This window comes from Uloborus diversus, chromosome 3 (genome assembly GCF_026930045.1).
Source record: "Uloborus diversus isolate 005 chromosome 3, Udiv.v.3.1, whole genome shotgun sequence".
Classification (NCBI taxonomy): Eukaryota; Metazoa; Arthropoda; class Arachnida; order Araneae; family Uloboridae; genus Uloborus; species Uloborus diversus.
In genome coordinates, this window is record NC_072733.1 from 67,106,528 (window position 1) to 67,126,201 (window position 19,674).

A 19,674-nucleotide genomic window follows, 5' to 3' on the forward strand; every position below is an offset into this window, starting at 1 on the left:
TTTTTTAATTAGTGGAAAAATATTACAAGTTTGAGAAATTATTTCTTAAAAACATTTTATATGATTAAAGAAAACAAAAATTTTTGATTTCATTTTCTAAGTAGAAAAATATTACAAGTTTGAAAAAATACTGTTTTGAATCAAAAATCTGTTTTTGAAAGAAATATTCTTACAAGCTGGAAATTTTTTTTATAAGTTTGAAAAGAAAAAGAAATTAATTCGAAACTACGAATTAAAATCTAAAATTTTGTTTGGAAAACCTGACATCAGACTATTGTCGATCTATGTGCTTGATATTTGAGAAACGTGAACTAATTTTAATTGGTCAGAAACAGTGACATCACTTACAAGACGTACTTGCTAAGGGATGAATCATACTCGCACGTGGGGTTTGTTATCTGTTATCGGTAAAGGGTAGATAGAAATATTGATAAAGTCATTTCCTCAATTCGCACCGTTGTGTGTGGACCATCCGAAGTGCTGTAGGATTACGGTAGTTTTTTTCAACAGCCGAGTTGATTTGCGATTTTACGGCATGCCTTCTGCAAATCGACGATGGGCAAACAGCTGTATGCAGCGATTTCAAATAAAACATGCGTGTAGTTGTAATTTGTGAGATTGAGTTATAATTAACAATCCACTTATTACAATTTCATTCACTGTTTTTAAATAACTTCGCGATAGCTGGTACTTGAGAGATTTCACCCCAAAAAGGTTAGTCTTTTGTACTTAATTTTAGTCAGTATTTAGCTTTAACTTAATTTGTCAAATTTTAGATTAAGTTTCTTAATCTAACGTATAGCTGTCCATTTGAATGTATCGTTCGAAAAGGATAAAGACTAAAATAAATGATATCGATTTTGTTAAAGAAATTAGTTGTTAAAGTAAAATATTATTGGGAAAATGAAATAGTCAAAGTGATTCTAATTCATAAAGGTTGAAAATTTTGTTTTATTCTAACAAGAGTGCTTGTATGAAAAAAAAAAATAATAATAAAGTAAACCACTATGCGATAAAATGACTAAGTTAAATACTAATCAAAAAATAATTAATAGAGTTGATTAAATAAAATGTGATAAATTAAATGAAACTCTTGAAAAGCATATGTAGTGATAAAATGTAACTTGAGTGCGAAATTTGCTTACTGGAAAAAAAAATTAAATAAGTTGATTTTTAAAATCCATGAAAATTTCTTAATGATAAGTGTTTATTAATGCTAAGAGTAAATTGATTGCAAGTTTTTAAATTAACTTAGTTGGATGAAAATTGTAGACTTGATAATGTTTCGAAAAATTTGTGTGTTCGATTCCTGTTACTAATTGTGAAAAATTTCTAAGTTTAAAAATAACGGGGAAAAAAAACGATAAAGTAAAAACAAGCAAGAAAATGATTAAGTTAAATACTAAGCGATAAAATGACTAAGTTTAATACTAATCAAAAAATAATTAAATAAAATGTGATAAATTCAATAAAACTCTTGAAAAGCATATGTAGTGATAAAATGTAACTTGAGTGCGAAATTTGCTTACTGGAAAAAAAAATTAAATAAGTTGATTTTTAAAATCCATGAAAATTTCTTAATGATAAGTGTTTATTAATGCTAAGAGTAAATTGATTCCAAGTTTTGAAATGAATTTCAGTAGAAGTTATTTTTCGGTAAGTCTATTTTTAAAATTTGCTGACATGAAGTTTTGATACTCGACTTATAATTTTAACATTTCTTGGGTACTTCATTGATGTTTAACATTTTTGTGTTATGTGTTTTATTTTACCGTAGGTAAAAATAATTAAATAAAAGTGAAATTTATAAATTGTAATGAAAATTCTGTTAATGAAATTGGTTGGTTGTAAAGTAATATTTTGGAAAAGCTGTAATGAATGATAAATAGTAAAACGCAGTAAGTAAAATAGTAAAGTATGGTAAAGTAAAATAAAATATTCAGAGGGGATTTAATTCATGAAAGTTGAAAATTTTGTTTTATTCCATCAAGAGTGTTTGCATGAAGAAAAAAAAAAAATAAAGAAAGGAAAATATGATTAACTTAAATATCGATGATAAAAAATAATTATTAGAGTTAATTAAATGAAATGCGATAAATTAAGTGAAACTCATGAAAAGCATATGTAGTGATAAAATATAACTTGAGTGGGAAATTTGGTTACAGTAAAAAATTATTTAAGAAGATAATTTTTAAAATTCATGAAAATATTTGATAGTGATAAGTGTTAATTAATACGAAAAGTAAATTGATTGTAGATTTTGGAAAATTAAATGGATAAATGTATAAAAATAATAACGTATGTGATAATTTAAAATATTAACAATGAAAAAGAATCAAAGACGATTAAATGAATCTAAATCGTAAATGAGTTGCTATTTTAGTAAACTCAAACTAGAGTGAAAAGCATTTTAGTAGGAACATGTTAAAATCTCTTGTGCTAAGAAAAATAAATAACTTTTAAGCATAATTTTGTAACTGGAATAAATGTATGATAAAATGATTAAGTTAAGTATTAATGAAAAAGTAATTATTAGAGTTAATTAAATGGAATGTGATAAATTCAATGAAACTCTTGAAACGTATATGCAGTGTTGGAATGTAACTTGAGTGCGCAATTTGCTTACTGGAAAAAATTAATTAAGTTGATTTTTTAAAATCTGAGAAAATTTGTTAATGATAAGTGTTAATTACTACTACGAGTAAATTGATTGCAAGTTTGACATGATTGCAAAAATTGAAGACATGATAACGTTTTGAAAAATTTGAAGGTTCGATTCCTGTCACTACTTGTGAAAAATTTCTAAGTTTAAAAATATCGGAAAAAAACGATAAAGTAAAAACAAGCGAGAAAATGATCAAACTCTAAAATATACTAAAAAAAAAATCGAAATCACTAAAAATAATCTAAGTCTGAAATGCTTGAAATTAGTTAAAGACTAAAAAGTTAAGAAAATAGTTAAAGACTGAAAATAATTGAAAAACGCTAAAATAGTGAAAAAAAAATCAAAGTGCTAAATGACAGGAAAAAACGTTAAAGTTCAAAATGTGTGAAAGAATATTTAAGTTAATTATTTCTTCGAAAATTTAACAAGTAAGAAAAAATATTTTGTTGTATGAAAGTCAAAAAAAAAAATTAGTTAAGAAAATTATTTCTTCGAAATTTTTACAAGTTAGAAAAAATATTTGTCAATTTGACAAAGAAAAAAAGAAATTAGTTAAGAAAATTTAACAAGTTAGAAAAAATAAAAATGATAAAGTTTGAAATGCATGAAAAAGAAAATCAAAGTTTAAAATATATTTCAAGTCCACAAAGCATTGAACCAAATCAAAAATCTCGAATGGGTTGTATTTAAATAAATCTTTACTTAAGTGAAAACTTTGTTATTATGAAAAATAATAATAATGATGATAGTTTCAATTATGAGCTGAAATACAGTTAATGATATGCCATGATTAGTACTAAAGAGTGAATTAACTGATGGTTTTAAAATTAATTTAATTGTAATATTCGTTGTCATGGTACAGATTCACATTAAGACTGAAAGTGTGATGGAAAATATAGCATAGTGGTTAGCATACGTTTTTGCTAACTCAAAGTTTGGGTGTTCGATTCCCGACACTCTGTAAAATAAAAATAATTAAATTCGCGAAACTTTGGTTGTCTTGACAACCATTCGTCGAAATTATTCAAAGTCCGAAAAAAAAAAGAATCATCGAAAGAATGATAAATATAACAGAGTTGGGATTTATTTTTACAAGTATAATAAATGCATGAAAATAATAAAATGACAGTGTAAACGATTAATAACGCGATTAAAACATAACTCATGAAAATGTATAAATCATATTGAATATTAAAGCTGATTGATCTAACTTGTGAAAAATCTTCAAAATTGATCTGCATTTGTATGCAAATTGCATTGGCAGATGAAAAGAAGTTGATGGGGTGTATTTAATACACCGGGCTGGTTGGTGGGACCGTCAACTTAAAACATAAATTTATTTTGTAACAAAGTTCAGAAACGTAGGGAAAATCTTTCACGGTAAAAAAAAAAAAAACGACAAAGTCCAGTATGTTTGAAAAAAAAAAAAAAAACCACTGGAAATAGCTCTGTACAACTTCATGAGGATGGCATGACAAAAAGTATCACACATTCTTATGACAACAATTGTGACGTTTTGTCATACCCTAAACAGGTTGCCACTCGAAAACCATCGTATAAGGTTACGGAAAAATATTCTAAGTCCAAAAACTTTTCACGGTAAAAACGACAAAGTCTAAAAATATCCCTGTAACCTTTCACGGTAAAAACGCGAGCAAAAACGAGGAAGAGCAAAAACTCGAGCGAAAATGTAGCCGAGCGAAAACGAGGAAGGGCGAAAACGTAGTCGAGCGGAAGCGAGGAAGAGCGAAATCTCGGGAAAACCCCGTCATCTTCTTCAAGATTCAGGCGCAACCCCAAGGTCAGAGGGGGAGTGGGAGGCGCAATATTGCGCATTGCGCCTCCTGGCGTTGAACTCTCATTTTTTACCTACTACCGGTGAATATGCCGCTAATCAAATTCATTAAAAACAACTCAATGGATATAAACCTATACGTTTAGTTAAACTTAGTCATGGGAGTAAAGGACTGTTAAGTGATATTAAATTGTTCACTGCGGTTAAAAATTTAAATATCGACTGCTTAAGAAATTTAGCTACTTATGTGTCATAACATAGCATTTACTCTCTCTGTAGTTACTGACTTGTACCTCGTTATAAGACTAGTAGCTTAAAAAACTTTCTCTTTCTGTCTGGATTGCGAAAAATAACATCAACTTAGTCATCTGATAGCTAATTTATTAATTAAGCGCTTTTTTGTCAGATAATATACGGGTAAATATAAGTTTTATTTGATTTTATAACACTTACCAAGAGAGCGATAAACAGAGCAGAAGAATATAGTAAATACGACAAACCACGTGTTCCACTCATGATTGTCATTCACAGTAGAAACTCCCAAAACAACAAAGATGATAGTTTCGGATGCAGATGCCAACATTTTTGACACGTAGTGAACAGTTACTTGGCTTTTATATGATATGTTTTCTTCGACATAATTCTTCATGGTCATACCGCAGGCTACCAAGCTAAAAAAGCATCATGATATTATTGCTATTGTATAATTTTCTAAACTAAAAAAAAGAAATAACTGTCATAAAGTAGAAATATGAAAGTTTTAAAACGTAAACTCCTTTCGCCCCAAATTGGTCTCTACATTCAAATCGAACATTTTGTCCCAAATTAGTTGCTACGCTTGAATACTTTTTAAATAAATATTGAAACTAATGAGTTTAAGATTTTTTTAAAAACATTTTTCAGAGATTTCAGGAAGCTTAGCTATCAACCAACAACTTTTAATTTCCTAGCATTCTGTTCTTGAACTGGAAGTATGAAAGTTTGGAAACGTAATACTCCTTCCGCCCCAAATTAATCTCTACATTTAGATCGAACATTTTGTCCCAAATTAGCATTTCTACATTAGAATACTTTTTAACTAAATACTGAAACTAGTAATTTTATGATTTTTTAAAAACATTTTTGAAAGCTTTCAAGAAGCTTTGCTATCAATAAAGACATTTAATTACCTAGCATTCCCTCCTTCTGTCCTTTAATCAGTACCAAATTTCTTTCAAAAATCTTACGCTCCACACACTCTTAAGCTACGCGCCATTTTGTAAATACTCTTTTATTAGTAATCGCATAAAACTATCTTCTAGATAATGAATCATGAATTCATTAGAAAGTTACCTTTCATAAACTGAAATAGTAAAATATCAACCAAGCAACACATATGAAGTTTAGACACCAGTTTTTTTTCACGCGGTTTTCGCACGCATACTAACGCATAAACTTTTGAACCAAAATGTCGGATGAGTCAGCGCCCCTAATATAGTGACTTAAAGTAAAACATTAAATCTTCTCTTCTTTTACACTGAAAAGATCAATCATCAACTATAAGCAACACATCTGAAGTTTTGGCTCGGATTTTTTCAGCGACCTTTCATACACATACTGTTTTTATCACGCGTCCACTTTTGAATCCGAACTGCCGAAAGCTCCCCTAATAGAGTGGTCTTAATTAAGACAAATCGTGAGTGGGCAAAAACGTATTCTTTAATGAGCCAGTGAAAAGCAAATGGATGTAAGTGGCAAAATTAAAATCCAAAAAAAAAAAGAAGAGATAAACAAAACAAATAGTAGGAGAACAAGTCATCTACATTGGGACAACTGCATTAGTGTCCGAAGTAAGTGCTGCTACATATCATGATTTAGAAAAAAAAAATCTATGAAAATCTACTTTGGATCTAAACTTAAAGCGCGTTTTATTCAAAACTTTAAAAAAGCTCACTTACATCCCTTTGTTTCTTCAATGTCTTTTTAATGCTAATTCTACATCAGTTAGCACTTCTTGGGTTATAATGAAAAGATACGCTGAAAAATAAACGATTTTGTGACCTATCGCAGTCTAATAATTCGATGCCAAAGCTAATTGTATATTTAATGCATTTTGAGCTAAATTTTACCAACTCATAGCTATTTTTCAATTGTTCCTGTTAATGTATCAAAGATAATATATATATATATATATATATATATATATATATATATATATATATATATATATATATATATATATATATATATATATATATATATATATATTAATTTTAATTTTTGGCATCTTGAATTCAAATTATGTTTTTCGCAATCACGAGCGTGTGTGTGTATGTATGCGCGTGTGTGTTTGTGTAAGCGCATGTGTGTGGGTGCGTGTGTGTGTGAGTGTTGTGTATGCAGTGCTGTGCGTGTACGCGCGTGTGCGTGTAGGCGTTTGTGTGTGTGTGTGTAGGCGTTCACGTGTGTGCGTGTGTATGTAGGCATCTGTGTTTGTGTCTGTGTGCAGGCATGAGTGTGTATATGTGTGTGTGTAGTAGTGTGTATGTGTAGGTGTGTGTGTGTAGGTGTGTGTATGTATGCGTGTGTGTGTGGGATATGGACGCAACCTGGAAACGGTTTTCGCAAGAGGAGCAGCATCGTGAGGCGGCCGGTGGACGGTGATGCTGCAGAGGGTGCAGGTGGGAAAATAAAATCAGCGTAACGCCAAAAACAGTCAAATGAGAACAATTCGTGATTGCTCAAAAAAAAAAAAAAAAAGAAAGAAAGTCAGACTTTGTTTACTTACGATAAGATGCCAGATAAATGAAATATTTCTGCGGTTAAGTGTGCCAAATAGCCAATGACGATTGGAAACATAGGTTCAATCACAGGAACGTGTGAAGTAAATCTTGACAGAAATGCACTGCAAAACCCAAACACAACTCCTATCGCAGTACCACCAAGAGAAACGACGAAGAATGAAGCAACGCCAGCAATATAATCAATGGCAATGATGTTTCTAGGTCCCATTTCCGTGTATGCTTCAAACATATGATAAAGCACCTGGAAAATATTAATTGATAAAGAACCTTTATTGTGTCAACAGAATTACAATAGTTATATTTTCCTTTCCCGATTGATTTGTGGCGCGTATTGATAAATCTTTTTTTTTTTCCTTCTAAGGAAAAGGGCATATATGCATAGCAACATAAGCGAACTTACTTATCCAGAGGAACAATTTGGATGGGTATTTCGTCAAATATAAAGCTTAAAGCTTATATGAGGCAGTGAAGAGCAAAAGGATGAGAGTGCCAAAATTAAAAGTTTGTAGATAACCAGTACACATGGTAGGTGAACTTCACCAATGTTTCAGGGCAAGAAATAGTAGTAATAGTAACCCTAATAGGATATTGTAAAATTTCGGTATTAATATGCAAAACTAATTATACTCGACGTCATTATAAGCTAGTGAAGCTTAGAATATGATTTAGTTTCGTAATTTTATTCAACTAATACCTGGTGTTAAAATTTTGCGACTCCTAAGCATTTGTTACTCCCTGTCCGAACTGGAGTACATTAATATCTTTATACAAAATGTGCAATTAATTATTTGGAAGACTTCTAGTACAGCCACTTACCCTGCTCGACCATGGAACTACAGGTGTAATTTCTGATATTACTCAACAAATTGTTCTGTACATTGTCACTTCTAAAGTGATGTCACATTTTTGCTTTTGTGAACTTTTCCACATTTTTCTCAAAACTGATAAATGGTTCAATTTCTTCAAGTTTCGCAGAATCAATTTTGAAGCCCTAAAATAGCCCAAACAAGATATTTGATAGATAACTTCAGTATTTAAATAGTTAATGAGTACTTACGTATTATTCCTGCAACCAGTGTTGCTCCCATCAATTTTTATGAGGGTATACTCGCAGTAATTAGTTATGCATAATATGTGTATGCGATCATATACATAATATGTCATAATATGAAAATTTTTGAAGCTTGAGGGTATACGCTATGTGTCTAAAAGATGTTTGAGAGTATACATCGTATATGGAGTATACACTATGGAAACACCACTACCTGCAACCAATTTCATTAAAACCAAAAACTATCGCCACATGAAAACTAAGGTCATTAAATTTCGCCAAAAATCTCCATCCGAAAATTTTCCAAAACGGGTTTTTTGACCCTATCACTGGCAATCCATCGCGCAAATGGTGATGGTTTGATGGTTTTTACTTTTGGAAAATTGGTAAACGAAATAATTCGTACATACCAGTTGAAGGGAACATCATTGTATGCACTATACGAAAAATGCACTTACCACAGTGACTGCATCATTCAGCAGAGATTCTCCAAACACAATAATGTAGAGCACTTCATTGACATGTACTTCTTCAAAGACAGCAAGGACTGCAACTGGATCCACAGCGGATACTATGGAGCTAAAAAGCATCATTTCCATAAGACTGAGTTGATAGCCAAATAGTCCAGTCAAGCCTACTCCCCATAAGGAAAGCCCGATGCTTATGGCGTTCCATATAGTACCGATGAAAGCAAATATAAGTATTGTAACAAGATTATCAAAAAAAAGTCTATTTGGCATAAAATATCCAGCTTCAAACACGATTGGTGGCAGCATAAAAAGGAAAAATACATTAGGAGTGAGCGTACCAACAGACACATTACACACGTACAAGACAAGTCCTACAATGACACCTACTACAACAAGCATGCAGCTCTCGGGGCAGAAGTTGGCCAACGAGGGGTTTATATGGAAGGCTGAAAAAAAAGAAAGAAAAAGAAATCAAGATTATGTTTATCATTTTATTTGAATTTTAAAATAATAGAGACGTAACGAAAGTAGCACACATACTATTTAAAATGTTTTTACTGTCATGTGAGAATTGTTCTCCCGTGTGACAAGTTCTCCATTAAAAAAAAAATACATATACTAGTTAAAATGTTTTTACTGTCATGTGAGAAATGCTGCAATTTTAACGACTTTATGAATAGTTATGATGTTATGATTAGCTTAGAAATTTTGTATCCATATCTATAGAGCAAAAGTTTATGTTTTATCCCAGCCGTCCGAAGTAGTAAAAAAATCTTCAGATGCTTATGAAGCAACTTTGATGAATGAATATGGCTTCAAATAGTACTTGACATTATATTGCAGGAAAAAAAAAAAAAGCGAAACTTTTCTGAAGTTATGAACTTTCTTCGTGTACCTCCTACAGATGCTATACGTCAAGTATAACGACTCATTTACGATTGCCCATAATGTAAAAGTATCGATCTGCAGATGAAGAATCGCCTTTCATACCCAATAAGATTCATCAGGTCAAACACTGAAAGAGAACTTCATTGTATTTTTCGGTTACCAGCTTTCATCTACAGATCAATAGTATTCTGTTTTTCCAACACTTTGATGCGTATTTCCGATTCTTGTATTCTAAGGAAACATGTGGTAATGGGAAAAGATTGAAGGTCAGCCGTTTTAAATTAAAAAAAAAGTACAAGAACAGCTGGAAATGCTTCTTTTAATGATTTTTATACGATTGTTATTTTGCATAGAAATAAAAGAAAGTAGAGTGTTTTTAGTTTTTATTTCCTTAACCTAAAAGATTTTTTCTCATTTTCCTTAAGTAAGTGAAGTATGACTTTGTGTCATGTCAGGTTATGGAAATTAAGTTCAGTGGAAAATTTACTTACATTTTTATGATCAAAAAACTTTGCTTCTTACAGGTAAGGGAGAGTTGCGGGAGGAATGGGACAGCTGCGTTTATACCGAGATAAAATATGAAAAAATAATTTAAGCTTGTGCAGTAGACGTGCAGATAAGAATAAAGCAAGAATTTATAGTTACTCCACACATTGTTTTCTACATTTTATTTCGGCATAAATGCAGCTGTTCCCTTTTCCCCAAAGCTCCTCTAGCTATTAGAATAACGAAAAACCTTTCAGTTGTAATTTTATAGCCAAATATTTTTACTAAAACGGGAATCTGCTTTTATTTAGTACACTCACAGTAATAATGACTTAAAAATGTATAATGAACTAAATTATTCAACTTAAAATTGAAATATTATAATTTATCATTGCTATTTAAATAACTGGTAAAACAAAAGCAATTAACCAAAGAAGCTTTTTTTTAAATAATTCATTAAATAAAAGTCATTATTTATACATCTTTTTTAAATAAAATTCTTAACTTAAATACAATTCAAAAAAAAAAAAAAAAAAAACATTCGTGATTACCGCGTTCGATAAGTTTTAAATTCCTCCTGTATGAGTCAATGTTCAAACAAAAAAAAAAAAAAAAATGTAACTATGCAAGCAGCACCACCTTTAAAACAGCCAAATAAATAAAATCTTTTGTAGTTGATCTTTGTTATGAGTTTTGTTTTCAGCAAAAATTCGCCTCAAAATTCACTGTAGTCGCTAATGTTAAGTATATTTGGTCTACTTAAAACTGAACGAGAAAGCGTTCAACTCAAAAATTGTGATGTGAGAATGAAGTGTAGTAGCCGAGATATTTCGAACAAAAAAAGTTTTTCTCGAAACCGACTATTCCTTGAAACGATCGACAATATTTCCTCGTCCTCAAAATACTGCATTTTGTGTTTACTTGTTTAATTGTTTATTTCTTTGTTTACTTTATTTTTTCTTTTTGTTCTTTGGGATATTTTTACGGTGAATTAAGTTTTCTTTCACACGTGTGCGGTACTTAGTCGAAATAAAAATCTTCAAGCGAGTGGACTGTATGCGTTTTATTGCTATAGACAGACAAGACAGGTTTTCAAAAGGCGATTTTCTTATCGTAACAAAAAAAAAGGTTTGCCATATGTTGGCGTGAATAGTTCAAAGAAAATAACCTCGCCAGGGCGATAAAGATACAAACACTGAACATCCCGCCCGGCGTTGAAATATAACATTATTTCAAATTTTCAAGAAATTACACAAGACATAAAACACTTTTTAAACACAATAGATAATAGAACATTTTAGAAAAGAGAACAAATATGAAAATTACAATAAACTGATTTAGTTAACAGGATGAAATTTGATTATCTGCAAGTGGCAAAACACTAATTTTTGATATTGGTCTTTTAAAAATGCCTTTGGCCGTACGTATTTCGGCAACTCTTACGTTTCCGTCGGGACCTGGAATTACCTTAATAATTCGACCCATTGTCCAATTACATATGGGAAGTTGAATGTCCTTTAATAAGACTAACATGCCTGGAATTAAATTTTGCCTTTTAAACAGCCATTTAGATCGCTGTTGTAAATGGCTCAAATAGCTATTTTGCCAATATTTCCAAATAGTTTGGACAATTTTTTGCGTTTTCTGCCACCTATTTAGCAGATTATCCCTTTTATCAAGAAAGTTAGGTTCCGGAAGAGAATTGATCGGTTTTCCTATTAAGAAATGTCCTGGTGTTAATACTTGGAGATCGTCAGTATCAGTAGATAAAGGAGAGAGTGGCCTTGAATTGAGAATGCCCTCAATTTGGGTAATTACTGTTATGAATTCCTCTAGCGTTAACTTTGTAGAACCAACCCCTCTCTTCAAGTGATATTTGAAAGCCTTCACTCCCGCCTCCCAAAGGCCATCAAAGTTGGGTGCTCTGGGAGGTAGAAATTTCCACGTGATACCTTCTGATACTAAGAAGTTAGAAATGTCTTCACTACTCAACATTAATTTGTGTAAGCGTTTGAGTTCGGCGGAAGCCCCAGTAAAATTAGTAGCATTATCGCTAAAAATTATAGAGCTTTTACCGCGCCGTGCAAAGAATCTTTTCAAGGTCGCTATTAGCGCTTCTGAGGTTAAATCTGAAACAAAATCTATGTGAACAGCCTTAGTTGTCATACATACAAATATAACATAGATTTTCTGAAAAATACCCTTTCTTTGACCCTTATATTTGATCTCAAAAGGCCCACATAAATCGATTCCAACATTTAAAAATGCAGGACTAGCGGTTACTCTTTCCGTAGGTAGATCCCCCATAATCTGGGTTGCCATAATGGATTTGGTTTTGAAGCATTCAATACACTCATGAACTACCTTTCTCGCGGCACTTCTACCACCAAGAGGCCAATATTTTAAGCGAATCGTGTTTAATAGAGCTTGGGGTCCTACATGTAAATCCCTCTTGTGATAGTACTGGAATATGAGTTTTGTAAGTTTGTTTCCCGCTGGCAAAATAATAGGATGCTTTTGGTTAAAATTCACATCTGAATGCGAAAGTCTGCCCCCTACTCTTATTAATCCTTCCTGGTCTATAAAAGGATTGAGAAATTTTAACTTGCTTGTAGGCATAACTGAAGTTCCCTTTTCCAGTGCCGATATCTCAGGTGAAAAATACCTTACCTGTAAATTAACCCCTTAAGAGATGGTTTTCGGCATTTACACATTCTTCATGCGTGAGCGGACCTGTTTGTTTCACAGGAGACTTGCAGTTTCTGCTAAACCTAAAAATAAATGCTAGAACCCTAATTAATTTTTGAAAGTTGTTAGTGATATCTAATAATCTGTCAAAGAAGTTAGAGTCACTACTAGAAGTTAATGTCACTTGGGAAACAGGTTTAAGCTCCTCGGTGTAGAGTTGATTTGCCAAGTCACTGGAATTTTTCAAAGTCTGCGGATCAGTTAAGTTCTGCTTGACAAGATTCGGACCACTCCACCACAGTTCACAAGTAGCAAGAGATTGGACATCCATCCCACGTGAAATCTTGTCGGCTGGATTATCCTCCGATAAAACGTGTGACCATTGGAAGTTCTTTGTCATTTGCTGGATTTGCGATACCCGGTTGCTTACAAAGGTTTTGAGTAGACTCGAAGAGGTATTAATCCATGCTAGCGCAATAGTAGAGTCTGAATACAGTTCCACAGAGTCTATATGCAATTTAATAGCGGCTAAGACTTTTTGCGTAAGTTTGGATAGAAGCAAACATGCAGAAAGCTCAAGACGAGGTATACTCATGAATTTGGTCGGGGAAACTCGTGATTTACTGCACAGAAGTTGCTTCTTTATTTCGTTGGTTTGAGAAACAGTTTTCACATATATAACTGCTCCATAAGCCTTTGAAGATGCATCTGAAAAACCTTGAAGTATAACAGACTTGGTGTCGGATTTTAAAATACATCTAGGCACTTGGATAGATTGTAACTCAGGGAATGTTTTGACGAAGTTGTACCATTGCTCCGCAATTTCTGGAGGGAGCGTTTCATTCCAGTCTAATTTAAGTAGCCATAATTGTTGCATAAATATTTTTGCCTTGGAGATGACAGGGCCTAAAAGTCCAAGTAGATCGTAGATGCGTGCGATTTCCGAAAGTACATCTCGTTTGGTAAAATTGCGATTTGGATTGTTGCTAACCTTGTACATAAATGAATCACTTGAGCTATTCCAAAGCATTCCTAGCGTTTTTACTACAATTTCTTCAGAATTTCTGTCCAGAGGAAATTCCTGAAGTTCGGTCGTAGAACCTTCGTTGCTGCACCACTTGTGTAAATTCATGCCGCCCTTTTGGAGAAGTTGCGTCAATTCTGACTGAAGATTCAAAAACTCCTTCAAGTTGGAACTACCAGAAAGGCAGTCATCCATGTAGAAATCTTGAAGAACGGCTCTGGATGCCAAAGGAAAGTTCTTTCCCTCGTCCAATGCAAGTTGCTGTAAAACCTTCGTTGCTAAGTATGGAGCAGATGCAGTCCCATACGTGACGGTTTGTAACTGGTAAATCTTAGTTGGTGCAAATTCACTCTCTTTCCATAATATTTTTTGTAGCTTAGTTTGAGAAGAATCTACTTCAATCATCCTGAACATTTGTTTAATGTCAGTGGTAAATGCGTAAATATACTTTCTAAATCTAATTAGAATTGAAAAGAGATCTTCCTGAATTACCCCTCCTTTACTCAATAAATCATTCAAAGAATGTCCGCTGGTTGTTTTCGCACTTGCGTTGAAAACTACGCGCAATTTGGTAGTTTTGCTATCTGGTCGAAAAATACCGTGATGAGGGAGATAGTACCCGACATCTGTTCCCTTATCTTCTTTTATTTCTTTCATGTGATTCAAAGTTTTGTATTCGTTAAGAAATTCTGTATACCGCGCTTTCATAGCCGGATCCCGTTCTAATCGTTTCCATAGTTGATCTAACCTTCTAGATGCCGTTTGTTTAGAATTTCCTAGCATGATTTCAGAACATTCTGGTTTGAATGGCATTTGAACTACGTATCTACCATCCGAATTCCTGAAATGCGTTTTTGCGAAGTGTTCATTGCAGTAGTTTAATTCATCATCACTACAGGGCCAATGATTTTCGACTTCTTCGATTTCCCAGAACTTAGTTAGAGTAATATTGAGAGTTTCCAAATTTTTTGACAAAAAACAGTGTTTTGCGGAATGATTAGAGCTACTGTCTGAAATGCTACCCGAAACAAGATAACCAAAATAACTCGATTGTAAATACAAGTTATCTTTCAGCTTTCTTTTATCTGCCTTTAAAAATGCGAAGAATAATTCTGCACCCAAAAGAATATCTACTTTTTGTGGAATATAAAACGCTGGATCTGCTAAGCATATATCGTTTGGAATGTTTAAATGAGCAATATTAATTTTCTTAGAAGGCGTGAAATCTGTGATTTTTGGAATAATTAATAAGTCGATTTCCCAATGCGAATCATCCTTTTTATTAGACAAGTGAGCTGATATCTTCTTCTTAATATTTAGCGCTGAATCATTTAATCCACTTATCGGAATATTTATTCTTTCCCGTTTCAAACCCAAAGCTTCCGCTGCCCTAACAGAGATGAATGAACTTTCACTTGCACAATCCAAAATTGCGCGTAAGCCCCTTCTTATGCCAGTAGAATCTCTAACATAAACTATTACTGTATTTATCAAAACAGTTTTCTCGTTTCCATTAGTAAAGAAAGAGACGCGAGTATTTTCTGACATTTGCGAGTCAAATTCAGAATTGCTTATGTTCTGTTGTTGGCTTAGTCCTTGCGATTGAATCTGAGTCGTTCCCGTCGAACCACCGCAATCTGCGTTATTTTGTCTGCTGTTAATGCAGTTTACGTATTTATGAAGTAAAGTATGATGATTCAATTTTTTCTTACAAACGAAGCAAGAACTTTTCGAATTACATTGGGAGACTAAATGACGATCGCTTAAACAGTTGAAACAAAGCCGATGCTTTTTAACTAGATCTATCCTTTCGGATAATTTCATTGCTTTAAATTTATCACAGTGATACAATTGATGTGTTTGAGTTTTAAACGCGACACATATTTTCGAAATGTTATTAGATTTAACAATAAAGGATTTGGATTTACATGAAATATTCGCACTAATACTATTTAAGATTTGACATCTTCTTTCTAAGAATTCCAGCAATGCATCAAAATCTGGAACTTCATTATCTTTAAGAGTTAGTTCATATTGCTTTCTTGTTTCGCGGTCTAATTTTCCTAGAACAACATTCAATAAAATTGCATTAGATAATTTGTCTCTTCCGAAATCCAAGAGTTTTAGCGATCTTAGGTTTTTCTTAACATTATCCAAAATGATACGAAGATCTTTAGCAGATTCGTGTTTAATTGGTTGAATATTAAGAATGTTGTTAATGTGACAGTCGACAATTATTCTTTTGTTTTCGTATCTTTGTTCTAAAGCTTTAAAGAGTGAAGAAAAACTATCGTCAGTCGTTTCTAGAATTTTTGCTTCTCCCTTTAATGAACCGCGTAAGTAATGAAGCTTTTCACTTTCAGAAAGTTCGGGATTTTCATTTATTAGGCTATTGAATTGAGTTTTGAACAAGTTCCATTCCTCAAATTTTCCGCTAAAAGTTGGAAGAGGAATTTTCGGAAGTTTCATTGAAGCCTTTTTTGGCTGATCAACATTCATCGAATTAATTTCTTGTGTAGAAGTATCAATACTTTGTTTTAGTACAGAGTCACTGTAATGCTGTAACTTCAGTTTGTTAATAGATGATTTCAAGCTTACCTCCAAGTTTTGAATATCTTCGTCCACTTGAGACAATAAGTCTTCACATTCCTCAAATTGCTTTTCGGTGATGATTTTGTAGAAGTCATCTTTTAGCGTATCAAATTTTTGATGTATGTTCAGCACTGTCTCAAAAAGAGCTTCTAACTCGAAAATGTCCATCTCGTCTTTTCTTTCAGCGAGGGCAATAGAAATCTTGGTGATTTGCCCTTTAATGTTACCGCGCTTGCGGTTTAACGAGGTGATGTCCGCCATTGCAATTTATAGCGATTTCGTAATTTAACTTAATTGTATATTTGCGAGTTAACTTGAATTTTATAACTAATTCAAATTTATCGTATCCGGGTCGCTTAGGACCAAAATGTGCGGTACTTAGTCGAAATAAAAATCTTCAAGCGAGTGGACTGTATGCGTTTTATTGCTATAGACAGACAAGACAGGTTTTCAAAAGGCGATTTTCTTATCGTAACAAAAAAAAAGGTTTGCCATATGTTGGCGTGAATAGTTCAAAGAAAATAACCTCGCCAGGGCGATAAAGATACAAACACTGAACAACACGTTTTCTTAAAACTTTTACTGGGAATTAAGCTAAAAAAAATAAATAATGTGCGACTCACTCCGCCACTCTTCTCTAGATTTAGCTTTTGTGGCAAAGAGAGCGGGGGTTTTTCTCGTTAAAAAGACAGGTTGGTCGGCACAGCTCACTGCCTCGCTCTTGAATCAACTCTAAATCTGTTTTCACCAGAGTCAGTAAATATAATCAAAGCAACAAGTCCTATTATATGTTCTTAAAATTAATAATCTTATATTCAGGCTGCACGTACACAGTTTTAAAAATAGGAAGGAAAATAGTTCTTAACAAGGCAAACAATTTCAACAATTAAACTTGAATTTTCAATTTACTCAAGGTATTAGAAAAGTGAAATCTGAAAACACCTCCAACAAGCACGAGTTCTTACTCAGAACTTTATTTCTGCTGCGTTGAAAACTATTCTTCGTATGCAATAAGAGAATCAATTTTGAGTTTTTCACTGATATGCACGGGATTGCCCAACTTATATCTTCTTTAGCATAAGAGGACTTCTCCTCCCCCTCCCCCCTCCCCGCTTTTGAATCTCCAACTTGCTGTACGTTTGCTCTGACACTCTGAATGACTTGAGACTTCAGGTTAAATTGTAAATGTTTTTTGTCTTGATGAGAGAGTAGGGGAGAACAGCTCAGCACCTTGGGCAGTATAATACCCCTCCCTCTTTTGTGGTACATTTTTTTCCTTTGTTCTATTTTTTCTTTTTAAATACTGATCAATTGTTGTCAGTTTCCCCTCAAATTAATTCAGCCTTTTCCTACATTATTAAATAGGTTTCAATGTTACATCTGTATTAACAAAACGAGATTTTACGGTGAACTTTTATTTTGTACCAAGGTGTTTCACCTGGTGTCTCGCACGGGTTGCATCAGCACTTTTATTGTAGTCAATTATTTAATCAATACACATTTTTGATTTTACTGGCTTTTGCCTGGCATAAAATTGACATATCACATGAATACAATTGGAATTTGATTGGAAAAAAAACCGACCAATTCATTTTGCAACCAGTTCAATCAAAATTATTTTTATCTGTAAATAACCAAACAATGCTGCTAATTTTAAAGAGGAAGCAAATGTGGTGTCTTGCTCCAATTGATATTTCCTTTGAAAAATTAAGTTGGAAGAAAGGAAAATGGTTTTGTCTCTCTTGTTAAAGGTTTAAAAATTGAATGATCTGCTTTGATACGAAATGCTTATAATAGTGCTGACTTAATGCATTACTTTGCTCTTGTACTCATAACGTTACTCTTTAAATTTCATTATTTTTTTCATTAATCTAGTGGGACATTAACATTTTGAAAACAACTTTCGTTTCCCATTAAGTAGAAAAAATCCATTAAGAGTAAAAGAAAATGAAAACTATTTTCATGCATAATAGTAAGTAAAATTATCATTCCAAACGAAAAACAAAAAGTAAGACACATTATGCTAAAATTGCGCAGGAAGATGTCTATACAACACCTAAACGAAAATGACAGCCAGAAGTAAATGTAATAAAAGCCAAATTAAAGAGAAATGTGAGCGGAACCGAAACAGGAACTTCATCAGATTCCCGTGCTGATAATGCCTGCGATTGTAGATAAAATAGCCTATATTATCGTTAAGCTTGAAAGTCTGGAGGAGACATTTGAGAAATCAAATTATTGCTTTGAAGATATGAAATGATCGTTGTAGGGCAATGTTGGGCAAAGTAAAATAGTTAAGTTAACTCACTTTTTTAAAAACGAATAAATTGGAAATTTGTTTTTGAAATTACGGTATACAAAGGGAAAATTATGTATTTTAGAAAAAAAAAACTGCACTGAAACTTTAGTTTAATTTTTAGAAGTAAACTTGTGCCTTCGAAAAAAGTGGAACATGTTCTCTTCTATTTTTTATGAGGCAAAGGGAAAAAATGAAATATTTTTCTAATAGAATAGTTTCTAGGTGATAATTAAAAATATTTTTGACCAAACGAACGATCAAACAAATGAATGAAAAAATGAATAGATAATGAAGCAATTAGCGAATAAATGAGTAAAATAATTATTCAATATATGAGGAAAAATAACTGAGTAAATAAAACAATGAATGAATATGAAAATAAGAAAATGAAAAAATAAATATATTAGTGAATTATTAAATGAAAGAATAAATTAGTTAATTAATAAAGGAATGCGTATGTGATCTAATAAATGATTGAATAAGTAAAAGGGTAAAAGAAATGAACTGTCACTTTGCCCCGCAACAACTAGGCTTATTGTGCAAGGCATGAAAAGTGCAAATAATCTTAATACTAAATAAATAAATATTGAACCGAATATTAGTAGGTCCGAATTAATGCTTAAAATGTTAATAACAAGACCTTTATCATTTCATAGTAATAAAAATAATTTTTCACTAAGTACAAATTATTACAATATGAGTATCAGTTTATGAAAATAGCTTGTATTGTCATACGCTTTAATCTTCAGAGATAATTTTTTTCCTGGCTTGACCACATGTGGTATTACATGGCTAATATATTATAGTCCGTGGAGTTTGAAAAAAATACTCAAAACATTTCACTTCCGGATACCAGTCTGAAATTTTGCACAATGCTTATGTACATATCTAAGAACAAAAATCCGCCGGGAGGTATTTGAACAGAGGTCATCA

General features: G+C 32.4%; 2 protein-coding genes across 2 annotated transcripts in view; both read right to left on the reverse strand.

Moving 5' to 3' along the window:
* Nucleotides 1-12,757, reverse strand: part of LOC129218777 (sodium/hydrogen exchanger 3-like) — an 80,488-nt gene extending 67,731 nt beyond the window's left edge. Inside the window, exons 1-4 of the mRNA XM_054853101.1 lie at nt 11,635-12,757; nt 8,753-9,210; nt 7,228-7,484; nt 4,914-5,131 (exon numbers count right to left, since the gene is read on the reverse strand). Coding sequence (XP_054709076.1) covers nt 4,914-5,131; nt 7,228-7,484; nt 8,753-9,210; nt 11,635-12,757 — 2,056 coding nt within the window. The remainder of the gene's footprint in view (nt 1-4,913; nt 5,132-7,227; nt 7,485-8,752; nt 9,211-11,634) is intronic.
* Nucleotides 12,758-12,815: 58 nt separating this feature from the next.
* Nucleotides 12,816-16,703, reverse strand: LOC129218778 (uncharacterized). Its single transcript, XM_054853102.1, has one exon. The coding sequence runs from the start codon at nt 16,701-16,703 to the stop codon at nt 12,816-12,818; it is 3,888 nt and encodes a 1,295-aa protein (XP_054709077.1).
* Between the last annotated feature and the right edge of the window lie 2,971 nt (nt 16,704-19,674).

What these genes read in the sequence shown, in the direction of transcription:
- LOC129218778 (XM_054853102.1), bottom strand. Translation starts at nt 16,703, where the DNA reads ATGGCGGACATCACCTCGTTAAACCGCAAGCGCGGTAACATTAAAGGG.